This window comes from Musca autumnalis, unplaced genomic scaffold, assembly GCF_047663935.1.
Source record: "Musca autumnalis isolate F117 unplaced genomic scaffold, ASM4766393v1 scaffold_1, whole genome shotgun sequence".
NCBI lineage: Eukaryota > Metazoa > Arthropoda > Insecta > Diptera > Muscidae > Musca > Musca autumnalis.
The window spans coordinates 88,810,052-88,828,930 of record NW_027411644.1 but is presented as its reverse complement, the minus strand read 5'-3'; the positions used below and the strand labels follow the sequence as shown (position 1 = coordinate 88,828,930).

General features: G+C 38.1%; 1 protein-coding gene across 16 annotated transcripts in view; it reads left to right on the top strand.

The window, feature by feature from the left end:
- ClC-a (chloride channel protein 2) overlaps positions 1-18,079 on the top strand; it is a 194,018-nt gene extending 175,939 nt beyond the window's left edge. For 8 of the 16 annotated variants that reach the window (XM_073984464.1, XM_073984456.1, XM_073984481.1 and 5 more), the window contains 5 exons: positions 7,681-8,136; positions 8,212-8,274; positions 8,489-8,530; positions 8,738-8,971; positions 17,036-18,079. In XM_073984464.1, the coding sequence (XP_073840565.1) occupies positions 7,681-8,136; positions 8,212-8,274; positions 8,489-8,530; positions 8,738-8,971; positions 17,036-17,377 (1,137 nt within the window). In that variant the 3' untranslated portion in view covers positions 17,378-18,079. The remainder of the gene's footprint in view (positions 1-7,680; positions 8,137-8,211; positions 8,275-8,488; positions 8,531-8,737; positions 8,972-17,035) is intronic. The other 8 variants (XM_073984558.1, XM_073984547.1, XM_073984569.1 and 5 more) reach the window with 2 other exon arrangements.
- The last annotated feature ends 800 nt before the right edge of the window (positions 18,080-18,879 follow it).

Here is an 18,879-nt window from a genome sequence, read left to right as displayed (position 1 = left end):
GGTACCACCCCCCAATATTTATAGAATGTCACTAAAATGGTATTCACGATATCCTTCTAACGGGGCCATAAAATTCAGAAAACAGCTTAAATACATTCCAGCTGTCAGTAGATGAAATTTTCAATTCACATAGGCTGAGGGTATATCTCTGTCGGCCAAGCCGACTGATACTTTTTTACTTGTTGAGATATAGAAGTTCAGGTCACATTTTTAGGTTTTTTTGTTAGGTTTTCACGATTTGCTTCAAAACAGTAAGTCTTGTCGAAATGGGACTACAGAAAATCGTGTAGCTGTGAAAAATCTTTACAAGATTTGGATTCGTAATTTTTTTACTCGGTTGTACCATTTTTGAGATATATAAATTAAAGTTGGGAAATTGTAATCCTGACATTGTTTTATAAGGCGACGATACAGTCAGTGAGTTGTCCAAATTTGAACTTCTATATCTCAGAAATGGTAAAAACTTCGAAAATATTATATAAGAACAATATTGTAGATAATTTTCACTGCTACAACATTTTCTTTAGTTCCATTTTGATGGGGCTTGTGGTTTCCCAGCAAAACCGTCAAAAACTAAAAAACCCTAAAAATGCAATTTTTTGTTTTTCGATTTTCTCATCTAAGCTTCTTTCATTTAAAGCTGGTTCAAGAGCACCGTAATATACAATACAGCAGATTTTAATACAATACCATATAAAGAAAGTTTGAGCATTAATTTCGTTTACGGTTGTTTTCAGCTACAAATTTGTTACTGACAGGAAAAAATTCAGATGGGCACGCTATTTATAGCAGATATTATCACTTTATAATGCACAACAATACATTTTTCTACATTATTTTATCCCACTGTTTAGCAACAAGTTAATATAAACTAGGAATACAAAATTTTGATTAAGGCAGTAAAACAATTTTCTAACTGCTTTTCGAGATATACTCCACGGAAAACCCTTGATATGTCGTACATATTGTCCAATAGACATTTCATTTTATGTACTTCTAATCCGCACAATACTGAATTTGTAAATGTTTTGAATACAAAATGAGTTTAAAGCCTCAAGACCTTTATATTCATTACAGAATTCCAAAACACTGGCATGGCATAAGGAAGGAATTCAGTTTTACTGGAAGTTTCTCTAAAAAGAGTATTCAAACAAAGTACATTTTCAGTACAGAACCTTCAGAACAATATCAGTTTTCATTTGAAATTTTAAAAACAAAAATTATTTTAGAGAAAAAATCTTAATAATTTGTTAAAGTAGCTCAAAAAATTGTAGTCGACCAAACCATTTCGGGGGGGGCACGGGCCCCAGTGCCCCCCCCCCCCTGCGTACGTCCCAGATTGAAAGGTATTCTGACTACTAAGAAACGCTTCTGTCTACTGTAAATGACCTTAAAAGATCTTCTGTCTGCTATAGAAGGTCCTCTGTCTACTACATAACACGTTAAAAGCTCGTCTGTCTACTAGGGAAGAACTTAAAAGGTTATTATAAACACTTCCGTCTACTATAGAGAACCTTAAAAGTTCTTCTGTCTACTAAAGAAGAACTTAAATTGTATTCTGTCTACTAGGGAAGGCCTTCAAAGACCTTTTGTCTACAATAGAAGAAATTAAAATGCCTTATGTCTACTAAAGAAGACTTTAAAAGGTCTTCTGTGTGCTAAAGAAGACCTTAAAAGGGCCTTATAAGGACTTCCGTCTACTATAGAGGAGCTTAAAAGTTATTCTGTCTACTATAGAGGACCTTGAAAGATATTCTGTCTACTAAGGAACACCCTAAAAAGCCTTCTGTCTACTGTAGACGACCTTAAAAGATCTTCTGTCTGCTATAGAAAACCTTAAAATGTATTCTGTCTACTTGGGAAGACCCTTAAAGGGCCTCAAAAGGACTTCCGTCTACTATAGAGGACTTTAAAAGTTCTCCTGTCTACTAGGGAATACCTTCAAAGGTCTTTTGTCTATTATAGAAGACATTAAAAGTTCTTCTGTTTATTCTGGCAGACCTTGAAAGGTATTCTGCTTACTAGGGAAGACCTCAATCGGGCATCTGTCTACTAAAGAGGACCTTAAAAGTTCTTCTGTTTACTTTTTTTTTTTTTTTTTTTTTTTTTTTTTTTTTTTTTCGTTCGGTCCCACGCCACTCTTTCCCGCCCCACCCGACCGAGGGGGCCACCTCCCTATATCGTAGGGAACGCGTACACCCCATAGACCGGACTATGGAGGGTTAGTAGAATGATGGGATGACCGGCTACATATTAAATCAGCCGGCATACAGTAAAAGTAAACAAGTATTAATACACTAAAACTAATTAACTAAGGTTAGATGAAGAAGTACTAAATCACAAATCATGCATACGTGTCTGGCACTCACTACATACGCATAATAGCATTTTTTATCAAGTTTAAAGGGTCAGTAAACGATATACTATTATATATATTATTAAAGGATTCACATAAAGCTCTCATGGGATTATTAGCTTCATAATTGGTTCTAACGAGTGGCAAATTTATTGGGATAAAATTACGAGTTAAACGAGACGGGAAATTAAAATTTATTTCGCCTAATAAAAATGGAGAATCAATTAATCCACGAGTCAGTTTTATAATAAACATTGATTTCAACATGAAACGTCTTCTCTCGAGTGTAGGCAGGTCAATTAACATAAGACGACTTTCATAAGGGGGGAGCGGTACAGATGTATTCCAATTTAAGCCGCGGAGAGCAAACAAAAGGAATTGACTTTGAACAGATTCAATTTTATCTGAATAACACTTATAAGAAGGACTCCATATAATACAGCCGTATTCTAAGACCGGACGAACCAAGCTAACGAATAGACGTTTGGTGACGTAAGGATCCTGAAATTCTTTGGACCATCGCTTAATAAATCCCAATAATGACTTGGCTTTATTAACACAGGAATCAATATGAAGATGAAATCTTAGTTTATTATCCAATATTACACCAAGATCAACGAATGACAAAACATTTTCTAATTTGTATGAACCAACATGGTATTCAGTGCAGATATGTTGAGTCCTAAATAGTGAAAGCTTTTTACATTTTTTAAGATTTAAGGACATTCCATTGACGCCACACCAGTTAGCTAAAGAATGTAAATCAAATTGTAATTGAAGTGAATGGCTTGAAGTTTTTATTTGATGGAATTATTTGATGGATGGATGGAATAGAAAAACGTATAACAGAAGGGAGATCATTAAGGTATAGTACGAACAGAAGAGGTCCTAAGTGACTACCTTGTGGAACACCAGACGAGACAGTAACATTTTTCGATAAACAACTATTAAATAACACATTCTGTGTACGACCTTCTAAGTAGGTGGATATCCAGTTTAAGAAAACGCAAGGAAACCCCATTACGTTAAGTTTGTAAAGCAACAGTTTATGTACAACCGTATCGAAGGCTTTACTAAAGTCAGTATAAATAACATCAATTTGATTCTTATTACTAAATGCCTTATGCACATGCGTAACCAATTCTAAGAGATTTGTGGTTGTTGATCTTCCTTGAATAAAACCGTGTTGAAGAGGTGAAATTATTGATTTCATGAAATGTTTTAATCTGCGAGATATTAATAGTTCCAATAATTTAGGAATGGCGCTTAATTTTGCTATGCATCTATAATTATCAACCAAAGATCTATTTCCAGACTTATGAAGTGGAATAATATAGCTAGACCGCCACTGGAGTGGAAAATATCCTTGGCGTAAAGATTCGTTAAAAATCCTAGTAAGTGGTAAATAAAATTCATTCGCGCAAGATTTAAGAATGGATGTGGGAACCCCATCCGGTCCAGGTTTATTTGAAATACGTAATGTATTTAAAGCCGCTAAAACCTCTTTCTCAGTTAAAGTGATACAGGGAAAATTATTAAATGTTTCAATAGAAAAGTTATATTGACCATTAAATCCTATAGAGGAATAAGATGATTCAAAGAAATCAGCAAACATATTTGAGATGTCTACACTATCAGAAGATTCTCTACAACCATATCTCATGCAACTGGGAAACGTTTGAACTTTACGTTTAGAGTTCACAAATTTATAAAAACTTAAGAAGACTTAAAAGGTCTTCTGTGTACTATAGATCTTAGTACTAAAAGGACTTCAGTCTACTATAGAGGACCTTAAAAGTTATTATGTCTACTAGGGAAGACCCTAAAAGGGCCTTATAAGAACTTCCGTTCTTAATATGCATTCTGTCTACTAGGGAAGACCTTAAGAGGCCTTCTGTCTAATATAGAGGACCTTAAAAGTTCTTCTGTCTGCTATAGAAGACCTTAAAACGTATTCTGTCTACTTGGGAAAACCCTTAAAGGGCCTTATAAGGTCTTCCGTCTACTATAGAGGACCTTAAAAGTTCGCCTGTCTACTAAATAAGACGTTAAAAAACCTTATGTCTACTAGTGACGACCTTAAAATGTATTCTGTAGGCTAGGGAACTCCTTGAAAGGTCTCTTTTCTTCTATTGAAGGCTTAAACAAGTCTTTTGTCTACTAGGGAAGACCTTAAAAGCTCTTCTGTGTAATATAGGAGCCCTTAAGAGGTATTCTGTCTACTAGGGAAGACCCTAAAAGGGCGTTATAAGGACTTATGTCTACTGTAGATAACATTAAAAGTCCTTTTGTCTACTAAAGAGACATTAAAAGGTATTCTGTTTACTAGGGAATACCTTAAACGGTTTTCTGACTACTATAGCAGACCTTATAAGTTATTCTGTCTACTACAGAAGACCTTAAAAGGTATTCTGCCTACTAGGGAATACCTTAAAATATGTTTGTTTAAAATGTTTTGTTTACTAAAGAAGACCTTCAATGGTCCCCTTTCTACTATTGAAGTCCTTAAAAAGTTTTCTGTCTACCAGGAAAGACATTAAAAAACTTTATAAGAACTTGTCTACTATAGAGGACCTTAAAAGTTCTTCTGTCTACTAAAGGTATTCTATCGACTTACCTTAAAAGATATCACTGTGTGTAATTTTTTGAGTCATGTTTTATTAACCATATTTTGACTCCACAGTGTGACAGAACACCAAAAATGAGAAGACACGTGTCTCGCCGTTTTTCCCGATCTCATCAACTTTCGCGGTTATAGGCCTCCAAAAGTTTGATGCTTTGATGTAAAAACGGTCATTTAGTCAGGACTATATCTTCCAAACCGTTAGGAAATTTGAATTTATCTCAGAGGCAAAGTTGTAGCTCTTGTCTTCAAGAACAAAAATTGTGAACACATATAACCCATCAAACTTCATCTGCAAGGTAAAAATCGCCATGGTCAAATTTCTTTTAAAAATTTTCTCAAGTTTTGTTATACAGCTATCAAACCGATCAAATTTGAAGCAAACAACCAACTTCAAAAATGTACCTCAGATCTCAATTAACATCTTTCTAGAATATACGAACCTTCAAGGAACAGGTCTTAATGGTCAAAATAGCAAAGCAATTGCGATTTTTATCCTCTTTTCTCGGCTTCTGCTCCATAGATATAAACCGTTCAAAATTCAAGAAAACAATCAACCACAATAGTGTAGCAAAGGCTTCATTAAACAACTTTCTGGAATATGTGAAATATCTATGAACGGTTCTTAATGGTAAAAATAGCAAAAATCTTTTGAAAATATCCAATTTTTATACTTTTTTCTCCGACTCTGGTCCAAAGATACGCAACCGCCCAACAACAACGCAACCTCCCAACTACAAAAATGTGCTATAGATTTCAACAAACAAATTTCTAGAAGAAATGATGATTCTAGGAACGATTCTTCAAGCTCAAAATTAGATTATTTTAGATCATTCTTTCCAGTTCAGGTCCGTAAACAACAAACCTTTCAAATTTTCTTGAGTTTTTAACAGTTTGTTATTTCCAAACCTGAGCAGGGGGAATGTTAAAAAAATTTAATTGTTCGTGAATTTCAGCCCTAAGAATCATTCCTAGAATCCTCATATGTTCTAAAAAGTTGTTTATTGAAATCTTAGACACATTTTTGTGGTTGACTGTATCCTTAATTTTTGGGCGGTTGCGTATCTTTGGGCCAGAGTCGGAGAAAAAGTATAAAAATTGGATATTTTCAAAAGATTTTTGCTATTTTTACCATTAAGAACCGTTCATAGACATTTCGCATATTCCAGAAAGTTGTTTATTGATGCCTTTGCTAAATTATTGTGGTCCATTGTTTTCTTGAATTTTGAACGGTTTAGTATCTATGGAGCAGGGACCGAGAAAAGAGGATAAACATCGCATTTGATTTGCTATTTTACCATTAAGAACCTTTTCTACAGAGTTCGTATGTTCTAGAAAGTTGTTTACTAAGATCTAAGGTAAATTTTTCTAGTTGGTTGTTTGCTTCAATTTTGATCGGTTTGAAAGCTGTATAACAAAACTTGAGAAAAAATTTTAAAAGAAATTTGACGATGGCTATTTTGACCTTGTAGATGAAGCTTGATGGATTAAATGTGTTCACAATTTTTGTTCTTTATGACAAGAGCTACAACTTTGCCTCTGAGATAAATTCAAATTTCTTAACGGTTTGGAAGATATAGTCCTGACTAAATGACCCTTTCTTCATCAAAGCCTCAAACCTTTGGAGGCCTATAGCCGCGAAAGTTGATGAGATAGGGAAAAACGGCGAGACACGTGTCTTCTCATTTTTGGTGTTCTATCACACTGCGGTGTCAGAATATGGTTAATAATTTTCGTGTTGCACAGTGTATTCTGTCGACTATGGAAGACCTTAAAAGTTTTTCTGTCTACTAGGGAAGACTCTAAAAGGTCCTTAAAAGGCATTCTGCCTACCATAGAAAACCTTAAATGTCCCTCTGTCTACTAAAGAAGACCTTAATGTCTATTAGGAAAGACCTTAAAAGGTATTCTGCAGAGAAAATCAATAAGCCACTTGAGCACACACAATTTTTTTCCACCACCACAAAAATACTTACGACGCTCAAGACCGTTGCTTGTGCGTAAGGAGTAAAATACGTGTCCATCGTATTTTATATACAAAACTCTCAAGTGTTGTGATGGTTTGCCAAGTGGCTCAACAAGTGGAAGCACACACAACACTACAAACAATAAACAATTGTAATGTTATTTGCATTTGTTTCATTTGTGTATGGTTTTGCTTTGCTTTTACAAGATCTTTGAAAATGATCTTTGCTCTCACTCTCTCGGAGAGCATGAGACAATCGGTTGAATTACAAGGGTTGAAATCAACGCTTAATGGGCGATGAGCAACCAGGTAAAAGAGAAAATATTATTCAGTACACAAAACTACTTGGCAAAACATACCCAAGTGTCTAAAAATATCAATTTTAAAATAACTTAATTTTGAGTGGCTAGCCATACTTATACTTATTTTTAGAGTGAAAAGCAACACTTATACTTATTTTTGAAAGTGGCAAGCCATACTTACACTTGTTTTTGAGAGTGGCAAGCCACACTTACACTTGTTTTTAGCAAGTGGCTCACGAGTGGCAAAATCAGCTACTAACGCATTTCTCTGGTAATCTGTCTACTATTAAAGACCTTAAAAAGTCTTCTATCTACTTTCATCTCTCACCCTCTCTCCTCTAGTCGCCATATTCATTCCCTAATCCACCTGACTCTCCAAATTCCCCAAATTTAGAAATTTCAATTAAAAAATGTTTGAAAAACTATTTGCAAGCAAGTACCACCCGGTACACCACCAAGACTTAAAAAATCTCAGCCATTTGTTATTGGTCTAAGCAATACGACAATTATCAATGATTATCCCTCCTATGGCCGTCGCAAAGGTAAACCCATACACCAGCCCGATATGAAACCACTACCATCGATATTGAAAAATTCGGAAAAATGTAAAGATCACTACTATCATGGTCTTAACGAGGCCGATTTTGATAGGATTACGGAAGAGAATACCAAACAGAATAAAGTGAATAAACCCACAATTAAATCAATATTGAAAAAGCATGACAATTTCAAAATGTTATTGAAAAAATCGGCAGAATTGAAACCAAAATCCGAAACACAAAAAGAAGGTGGGGAACAAAATAAAGAAACGGGAGAGGTGGAGGGTAATAATAAAAATAACATCTCAGAATCTGGTGAAAAGGCTGAGCAAGATTCTGGAGAAAATAAGGTAAGCAAGGAGGTTTGAGGATTTTTTGTAATCTATGGTTTCATAACTTTTTTCGAACTCTGCATGCTCTCTCAGAATATTGATGAAAAGGATTCTCAATTAACTGAGACCTTGCAAGCAAATCACAAAGACGCCCTTGTAAGTATGTGTTCCTAGATTTAATGTAAAAGTTCCTGGATTTAAGGAACTTTGTTCATACTAACCTTTTGGTCTAATGGTTTTGGTCTATCAACTATTTAATCAAGAATTTTATATATTTTTTTCTTTTCTTCTTTTCGCTATCTCGCTCTCTCTCTTAATCTATACACATGTAAATACAATCACAACTTATATAATCCCACCATTTGTATAGTCCTATAAAGGAAGTATCAAAAAGGTCAAAAGTGTCCAATTGGTATGTGGTGATGGCTAAATTTTATTGAAAATTATTTGAGGGGTGTTGTTCTGAAAGAAAACTTCCAGTGAGTTTTGTCTCTCAACTAAAAGGGGAGAGTGAAAAAACTCACGGAGAATTTACGCTTAGAATAACCCCCGTTATTTCCCAAACTTTTTACGATTTCATGATTTTTAATATTTTTCCTTTATTTGTGTTTTTCTTTAGCCCCGAGAACGTGTCATTGACATGTCACCCGAGGACCAAAAGAAATGGGAAATGGAGGAGATGCAAAAACCCATTGATTTAGAAAAGGCCCAAGTCAATATTGATCCAAGTCCCTTCCAGCTGGTCGAAAGAACCTCTATACTCAAAGTACATTCACTCTTCTCAATGGTGGGCATTAACCACGCCTATGTCACAAAAATTGGCCGTCTCGTTGGTGTGGTCGGCCTAAAGGAGGTAAGTGAAAAATTTGTTTGAGATTTAAAAATTGTATTAGTAGAATTAAACAATTGGGCGCCACTGTGGACCAATGGCATGCACACCCGCCGAGCATGTTGAATATCCGGATGCGATTCCCATCTCAGACAACATCATATTTTTAGAGGTGGCGAAAATATCCCGACATATCTTGAGTATTTCAGCAATGAAAAACTTATCTACAAATGGGGTCTTAAGACACGCCGTTCGGACTCGGCGATAAAAAGTAGGTTCCTCATCATTTAACAATTGGGCGCCACCATGGGCCAATGGCATGCACACCCGCTGTGCATGCTGATTGTCCAGATTAGATTCCCAGACCGACAATATCACATTTTCAGCGGTGGTGAAAATGTCCCAACATTTCTTGAGAATTGCAGCAATTAAAAACTTCTCGGAGATAGCGATAAAAAATAGGTTCCATGTCATTTAACAATTGGGCGCCACCTTGGGCCAATGGCATGCCGGCTACAAAAAGTAGGTTCCTTATCATTTAACAATTGGGCGCCACCGAAGGCAGGGGGTACAAATGGGGTCTTAAGACACGCAGTTCGGACTCCGGGATATGACCATGTCATTGAATCATGGAGTTGTCATTGATATTAAAGAAGTATTCCCGGTCCCTTCCGCGGTTTTTGAGTTGTTTAGGTAAGCAATAAAGCCGACTACGAAGCCGATTAAAGTCCACTTTGAGTAGCAAAGGAAATCATTAAATGTTAACATCGAAATGTTCAAAAGTTGAAGGCAAGTATGGGCGTTTGTGCGGTAGGTAGCCTAAACAGTGGACCTAAATATTCCACTGGTAGACCCAGTCTACACGCAATCCCACGGCGGTGGGTTTTTCTGTGTTGGGAGCAACATTTCCCGGAATGCCGGATTCGGATTCTTTTGGTTTGTGCCGGGAAGGAGAAAAACCTAGAACCAATATGGATATGCTCGGTTTGTCACATCCGCATGCAACACACTTAAGCTTCAGTGAGATGCAATAGATTTTGGGAGTGGGTACATCTGAGAGATTGCTCTGGTTGCGCCCATGTGAGAAACTTCGACAGGGACTATGTTGCACAGCACCCAGTGCATCACCTTCTTCATCATCATTAAAATACGAGACTCTCCCGCCAACAGGAGCAATAGACTTCGAGGTAAGATCGAGGAAATAGTGGATAGTGGACTTTATGAGAAATATATCAATGTCACGGGAGTGTAGGAAAAGTCCAACAACAGCTGCCGTACTGGGAGATCAGCCAGCATTCATCGCAACAACGTACTAAGGGAGAATCGTACAAGAAGCGAGGGTGCAACAGGAAAACTAGTCTCCCTGCTTTCCTGTTCTACAAGTATGGTCAATACAAACCTATCTCACTGGAACCTGGCTCTAATGACCCGTATATAGAATGTATGGTAGTAGAGTTACTTAACGTGTCCACCTATTAATATCTGATCTCCAGATTATAGGCCCAATATTAACCTGCTTTTGGAAGGTCATAATCGATTGGTCTTAGGGGGCTTTATTGATCATCATAAGTTGTGATAACGTTGTGATGGTTATCACGTTTTGAGGAAGCATCGCACCAGAAATGCAGATGAGGGATTAGCTTTCCTGTTGCAACATTCTGTTCAGTACAGAACTATTTCACTTCAGCCTGACTCTAATGGTCCGTACATGGACTGGATGTTGGTAGCAGTCAGGTGTGGGTAATGTCAGATTATATTATATGATGTTACAACAAAACCAACACAAATTTGCAGCTCTCGTCTAAGGCATTTTTATACCGCTTACATTTTCAACATTGTCCTCTGTGGTGGAACTGCCCAAGTAGAGTTGTTCGATGAATACATTTTGCCAATAAATAGCTGTACTCCATGTTATAGACCCTACATTAGTCCGCTTTTGGAAGGTCATAACCGACTGTTCTGTTAAGGGACTTTAATAATCATCATGATTTGTTGCCTTGCCAGAGGGCTATAACACTGGCTGAGCAGATTGACAGCTCCACCTTTTGCACGGCCAATGAGCTCGCCCCTAATACAATTAACAGAGAATGATACAGTTTGCTAAACATAACCCATCGTATCACCTGGTCTGCCAAATGACGTCACCTGGCAATCCGTCATTTATCTTGTGTCTGACAATCTCCCAATAATTGTCTCCATTAGCAGACAGCCCGATTTCATCAACTTTGTACGCCCCACTTTCATCAATAATGGGAAAGCTAAATGCCCTACTTCCAGAGAGTTCACTAATCACCGCTTCAGAGATCTGCCCAACCCTTCTGATGTTCGGGTAGCAGAAAGAACATTCCGAGACATCATTACTGCTGCAGTCGCTCGCCATATAGCGGTGGATCGAATATCCGAGATGATACCAAATGTCCCAACAGAGGCAGCAGAAGTACCAAATGAGCGTGATAAGCTTCGTCAGGCCAACCCCAGGGAGCTGACACTGGAAGTTAACAGGTTGGTGGGTGAGCAAAAACGGAACATGTGGCTAAATTATCTGAAGAGTGGCAACATTGTAGCCGGAACAAGTGAATTGTATGCAACAGTTAAGTCACCCTCGAACCCTGGTATGAAGAAAAATAGGACCTTATTCACTTTTGCGATGTTACGCTCCCAACATCAGTGGCAGAGAGCTGACACTGGAAGGGAATAGGATGGTCGTTGAGCATAAACGGAAAAAGCGGTTAAATCATCTCAAGAGTTGCAACACTGGAGTCGGAAAAATTTGATTGTGGACTCTCGAAGATAGGACCTCCGTCACGTTTGGCGAGTTGGCAAGTTATTTCAACCGACAATTTGTCGAGCACCCTGCGGGCGAAGAGAATAGTATTAAGTCGCATTAGAGTTCTTCCTACCTAGAAGGAACCACCACAATTTACAATGGATGGTGTTGCAAATAGCATTAGGAACGCTAAATGATCCATTGGGTTGGGTTCTAACGGAATCTTCATGATTATGCTGAAACAGTTAGATGAGCCGTAAGTTGAGTATCTCACCAAAGTTCTCAACATGTCACTAGACACGCACATAGTGCCCCGAAATCTGGAAAAGGGGCAAGATGGTCTCTCTAGTGAAGGCCAGACAAGTATGCCAACAAAGCTGAATTGTACTGACCGATTTTGCATTTGTCACCCTTAACAAAGATTCTTGAGACTTTATTTCTCCCTAGCTTAAGATATAGCCCTACATTTGCGTCAGCATAAGTTCCGTAAGCAGCACATCACTACAATAGCGCTGCATGCCATCTCCACACATATTAGACGAGGATTCAATTACATCAAGCTGTACGCTCTAACAGTGTTGTGGGGCTCGACTTAACAAATGGCTTTGTTAAGCTCTCCACACTGTTGGAGGACATCGAGCAGACTACCCTCCGACCAAGCTTGAAACGTTGGATAATGAATTGTATGTATGGACGCAAGTCGTACGTGGAATTCAGGAACAAGAAGTCGACGCCACTCAGAGTGAAAAAGGGAGTTCTCAAAGATGGGGTGATATCTCCGGAACTCTTTGACTTCAACTTTTATGTAATTCCACGCCTTACCGACGGCATTGAAATCGTTAAGGGGAAACCCTTTGATCAGTTAGCCTATCAAATAGGTTTGAATAGTATTCACACAGATGGAGTCGCAGATGCCACGAACAACTATCATTGAAGCAGTCCTCGGAGTACATTCCCCATCTATCACAGCTGAAGAACGTCAGCTGCCACAATAAACCAGAGTACTTTTTTCTCAACTAGTTTCGGGACTATGCACTCGTCTCAATTCCTTGGATTTATGATACCATGCAAAACATCTGCCCAGGATGCAGTAAGCCCCGCACGACACACTGCACATTTTCGATTGACCAGTCAAATATACTCAACTAACTCCAGTAGGTTTGTGGTTACAACCCATCAAAGCGTACACATTCCTAGACCTGGAGATAGAGTTAGAGCCAGCTTGAACAGAAACATATCATAATCTGTTACAACAACAATAGCCTACATCAACAAAAATAATAATCCTTCTTATATTGCAATAATACCACTTTGGTGGGTTTTTAAGAACATTTGGGCCATTATCGAGGGAACTATGGAAAATAAAATTATAGCGTTGCGAAAATACCACAAGGACAAATAAAAACTTTAGACGGAGTGGTGTACGTAGGAGTGATCCTAAATACTGGGACTTTTCGGGGCCATATCTCAGGCAGTATTGACTTCCCCTAGCAAAAAAATTATAATCACAACAAGTAAAAAAGTATCAGTCGGCTTTGCCGACAGAGATATACATATCCTCAGCCTATGTGAATTGAAACTTTCATCCACGGACAAATCGAATGTATTTAGGGTCTTTTCACAATTTTTGATCCTTTTTGGACATTTGAACATGCCGACAAAATAGTGGATTGGGATTAAAGTTAAATATATTGCGGAGGAGGTACTTAAAGAAATGGATCGATGTAGTCTATTATGGAAGTGGATCTTATTTTGGGAGTCATATCTTTTCGATAGATATGGGTCATCGTTTAACTTTTGGACCAGTATGCCAGGAAGAATGGACTTGTCCGCGGAAAACACAAGATCACTACGTAACAGCATGGGTATGCATTCCCAAAGGATCTTCGAACAGACCATAAACTGCACTTAGACAGAAATGTTGAACTTTTGTGGGGAAGGTACGCTAAGGAGAGGACCATTATGGACCATTTTAGAAGTTAAACTAAATTTAGACAAAATATTAGGAGATCCAAAGTTTGGATCAAATTGGTTGACCCGTTCAAGAGATATCGTGCATAACATTTTAGTGACATTTTTTTAATATTTGGGGGAAATACCAGAAGTTGTGGACCGGTATTTCCCATCTTCGAGCTGAAACTAATTTTGGACAAAATATTATGAAGGCCATATACACATGGTGTCATATAGATCAAAGCGGTTACTGCCTTCTAGAGTTATCGTGCGAACAATTTTAGAGAAAAGTGTTCAACATTTGTTGTTGTAGCAGCATAGAAGCCTACGTAGAAGCATAGATTTGATGCTGGGTTGGAAGCCGCTTAAACTATGGTTTCGGGTCAGTCCGGTACGAAAGAATCCGGGATTCCACTTTTGATCTTTTATGGGCGAAGTACCTGAAGGAGGGGACCGATATGGCTTATGTTCGAACTTAAACTATTTTTAGACAAAATATAATGAAGGACAAATTTTGAACCAAATCGCTTGATCAGTTCGAGTGTTATCGTGCTCTCAAGCCACTACACACGGTGTCATAGGGTTTTTCGGGCTATTTTCTCAAGAAGTATGGATTTGCCTGAAAAACCTTTCACCGTCGTAATGGAGGCAGCGAAAGCAAGATGCTTCAACAAAGATCAAAGTGATTCGAGAGCAGGTCTCAAAGTGAACTTATCCAAAATTTTGTGTGAGAGGTACCCGAAGGAGTGGACAAATATAGTCCATATTCGAACCTGACCCATATCTGGTAGTTATATTAAGATATGTATGTAAAGTATAAACCAAATCGGGCACTCTCTTTAAAGTAAACGTGCGCACAATTTTTCCGAACATTTTTGAACTTTTGTGGGGGAGGTACCTGAAGGAGTGGACCGATATAACCCATCTTCGAACTTAAACTAAGTTTGTACAAAATATTACGAAGGCCAAATTTTGGACCGAATCGGCTGATCCGTTCGAGAGTTATCTTGCGCTTCAACCATTACACACGGTGTCGTAGGGTTTTTTTTTGCACATTTCAGGATATCTTCTCAGAAGGTATGGACTTGCCCCTGATGAAACTTGTACTGTCGTATGAGGAGCAGCGAATACAAGTTGCTACAATAAAAATCAAAGCGACTCGAGAGCAGGCCCTAAACCGAACTATTCCGAAATTTTGTGTGGAAAGTACCCGAAGGAGTGGACCGATTGAGTCAATATTGAAACCTCATCTAAGTCTGCTAGAAATTTTACGATGTGCAAAGTATGGACCAAATCGGTTACTCCCTTCAGGAGTTATCGTGCGCACATATTTTCCGAACACTTTTGAACTTTTGTGAGGGAGGTTCCGGAAGAACTTAAACTAAGTTTGGCCAAAATATGATGAAGGCCAAATTTTGGACCGAATCGGTTGATCCGTTCGACAGTTATTGTGCGCTCCAGCCAGACAGACGGACGCACATGGCTAAATCAACTTCAAATTGTCTGAAATGGGTTTCGTCCAAACATACTTGGGGTCTAAAACCATTATTTCGATGAGGAAAATTTTGCCCGTATGAAAGTGTTAGCATAAATGCTGAGGGTATAATGACTAACCCGTTTTCAAAATTTGAACACGATCCAAGAAATGGCTTCACACTGGATTAAAGCACAAGAGTGCTTCATCATGGAGAAGAGTAGTGCCTCTAGAATCTTCGATCGACTCTGCTCGCATCATTACCTGGCTTCAGCAGCAGGACCAAGTTTAACGTCCTGGGCTGAGAGGGCTTTTATACGGCTTAGTACACTCCTCTTCCTGTATCAATGTTATATGGCTTCAGGTGGTCTAGCCACTTTTTCCGGTTATGCTCTCCTATTAGCCTGTTGACTTCAAGAGTGTGTTACTTAACTCTTAGGTCTTCAGGGTTCGTAACGAAGCTCATCAGACTCATTTAGTAGTCCCTCCGCCTATGCTGGGGATTTTGGTATAATTCTAATCTTATTCGACCACCAAGTATGTAGCGCGCAGCTGTTGATGTCCCGCAAAATTCTCTCAGCTAACCGATGTCCTGAGGGAAGCAGTGATTTTACATGGCTCAGAAAAGTTCAGCGAAATGCCAAAGCTTATGATTGCACCAGGCGCGTTTATTGCCCCCCAAAAGCCAAGTACTGGCGGGTATACATGCATGGCACAACTATTTATCGGCGGTATGTACACATAAAGCGCATCTAATTCAGCAGTCCCACACTTTACTGCTATCCACTAGAGTCAAGGGCTGGACAGATTGGTATGTATAGGGAAGGCAAGTCCTTCTCCTCCGCTTCTTGTACAATCTTTTCCCAAAACGTTGTAACCATTGTCGCGTTCCAAGTTACTGGTGAGAGAGAACTTTGTTTCCAGGATTGCGGCAATCATAAAGTCTATAATTTCGTTGACTTTGCTGCGGAGACTATTGCAACTGAATTGCAGAAAGATGCATTTTCGGGGCGCTGAACATCATCATATGGTGTTAGCTGCTGGTTTTGTTGTTGTTGGGAAGACTGCGGTGGATGTCTCATTTTCCGACGACGAAATTTGAGATACGCCGGGAGATGATCTGGTACAGCAAGCAGCAAAAAACTCACACGCAGTATTCGTGGAGTCGGCTAAGAACAGAGCAGCCCCGGAAATGCACCCATTCCCTACATCCATTACATCTCACTAATGTTGACATGTGATGGATGCGATTCTAGCTAACGGAACAGATTCCACGTCGGTTTTCTTCTCTATCCCGGCACGGACCGAAAGAGCTCGGAGCAGGCATTCCGGGATATGTTGCCGCTGCCATGGTGAAAAAATATACGAACACAAATACATAATTGTTGAGGAGACAATCCCTGGTCAAAGATTCCTCCGAGTCCATCCGGCGGGATTGGTCAAACGCAATTTCATTTGGTGGCGGCAGAGCTTTTGAGTCAGGGAGTATAATATCGAAAAATATGCCGTCATAATAGGGGTCTCGAAGACAACTTGCAGAAAGAAGTTCTAATACGACTTAAACTACACTTTGTATGGGAGGTATTCGAAGCAGTGGAGCTACATAGTCCATATGCGAACGATATATAAATCGGTAGATTCGTTCGAAAGTTATAGTGCGCACCCGCCAAGCAGACGGACAAACGAACAAGGCTAAATCGAGTCAAAATTGTATGAAACAGATTTCATCCAAACATACTTGGGGGTACAATACCGTTAGTCCGATAAAGCATATTTTTGATCATATCAAAGGCTGAGGGTTTAACAAATAAATTAAACATTTTACATTTTAAAATTCTGTATTTTTTATACATCAATTAAAAAATGTCCCTATTATTTTTTTTTTCTTTCACAGCTCCGCAAGGCCATTGAAGACATCAATAGCAACAGTTTTGTGATACAAAATCAATTAAAAGACAATCCCCTAGATGTGGAAAGCAGTGCTGCGGAGAAACCATTGCTGCCACAAGATAGCAGTGATAAACAGGTTAATATGACAGTCACCTCCATGGATTCGGCTCTGTCGAATTCCGACAATTGTTCCGACATTGAAATGGAAAATATACACAAGAACCCAACAACAACGGCAACAACGGATAACAAAATATCAAATACCACAACAACAGCAACAAGTGAAAATCCCAATTCCACAACATCGTCACCTGGTCACCAGGGTGGTGACTCCAAGGCAGAGTGACCAGAAAACTATTAAAACATTTTGTGTATATCTTTAAAAATAAAAATAATAGTTTCTATTTAGTTTAAGTTAAAAAACAATTTAAGATTTTAAGGAAGCGTAAAAAAGATGTCCTTTAATTTAAAAAAAAATATCCTTTTTAAACTTCCTCCTCTATAAATATAAAATATATATTTTGCTAAAAAAGTAATTATTTTTATTAATTACTTTTTTAGCTCATTTCAATGTTAAGACCTTTTACGACTGCGAATCGTATAGTTCTCCCTCTTTTTGTTCTGTAAATTGTGTACGTTTCTTTTTTCTGTTTTTTTTTTTTTTTTTTTTTGTAATTTATTTTCACGAGAATTTATTTTTAAATTTTAAACAAAAAAACTTAAATTAATAAAACGTTTTTAGTCAATCATGTTTTTATTTCTTTCTCAACAAAACAAAAATTTAAAGAAGAATTTGTCTTTCTTCCCCCGCAAACTATTTATAAATTAAATTAGACATTATTATTAAGTTTAAGTGTACAAAAAAACAATTTTAAACAAATTATTACTATTTGCGTATTGTTAGTTAGGTAAATATTTTAAATATAAATTTTAATTAATTAAACTATAAAGAAAAAAATTATAGAATTTGTAAAATAAAAACATACTGAACCTATTGTATACCAAATAAATTAATTTTAATTACAAATAAAAAAATAAATGATTTAAACTTCTGTGTTTTTATAATCTATTTAAGAAATGTTCGCTCTGAAAGAAAGACTGCTTCTATAAACCCTTTCTGGAGGAAAGGATGCTTCTATAGACCCTTTCTGGAAGAAAGGGGTGCTCCTATAGACCCTTTCTGAAAGAAAGGGTGCTTCTATAGACCCTTTCTGGAAGAAAGGGTGCTTCTATATACCCTTTCTGGAAGAAAGTGGTGCTCCTACAGACCCTTTCTGGAAGAAAGGGTGCTTCTATAGACCCTTTCTGGAAGAAAGTGGTGCTCCTACAGACCCTTTCTGGAAGAAGGGGGTGCTCCTATAGACCCTTTCTGGAAGAAAGGGTGATTCTGTAGAGCCTTTCTTGAAGACAGGATGTTTTTGTAGATCCTTTCTGGAAGAAATGGTGCTTCTGTAGACCCTTTCTTAAAGACAGGATGCTTTTGTAGATCCTTTCTGGAAGAAGAGGTGCTTCTGTAGACCCTTTCTTGAAAACAGGATGCTTTTGTAGACCCTTTCTGGAAGAAATGGTGCTACTGTAGACTCTTTCTGGAAGAGAAGGTGCTTCTGTAGACTCTTTCTGGAAGAAAAGGTGCTTCTATAGACCCTTTCTGGAAGAAAGGGTGCTTCTATAGACCCTTTCTGGAAGACAGGGTGCTTTTATAGACCCCTTCCTGGAAGAAAGGGGTGCTCCTATAGACCCTTTCTGGAAGAAATGGTGCTTCTGTAGACCGTTTCTGGAAGAAAGGGTGCTTCTGTAAAATTTCCTTAGAAAATGGACCAAATGCTTCAAAAAACCTTGCAAACTCCA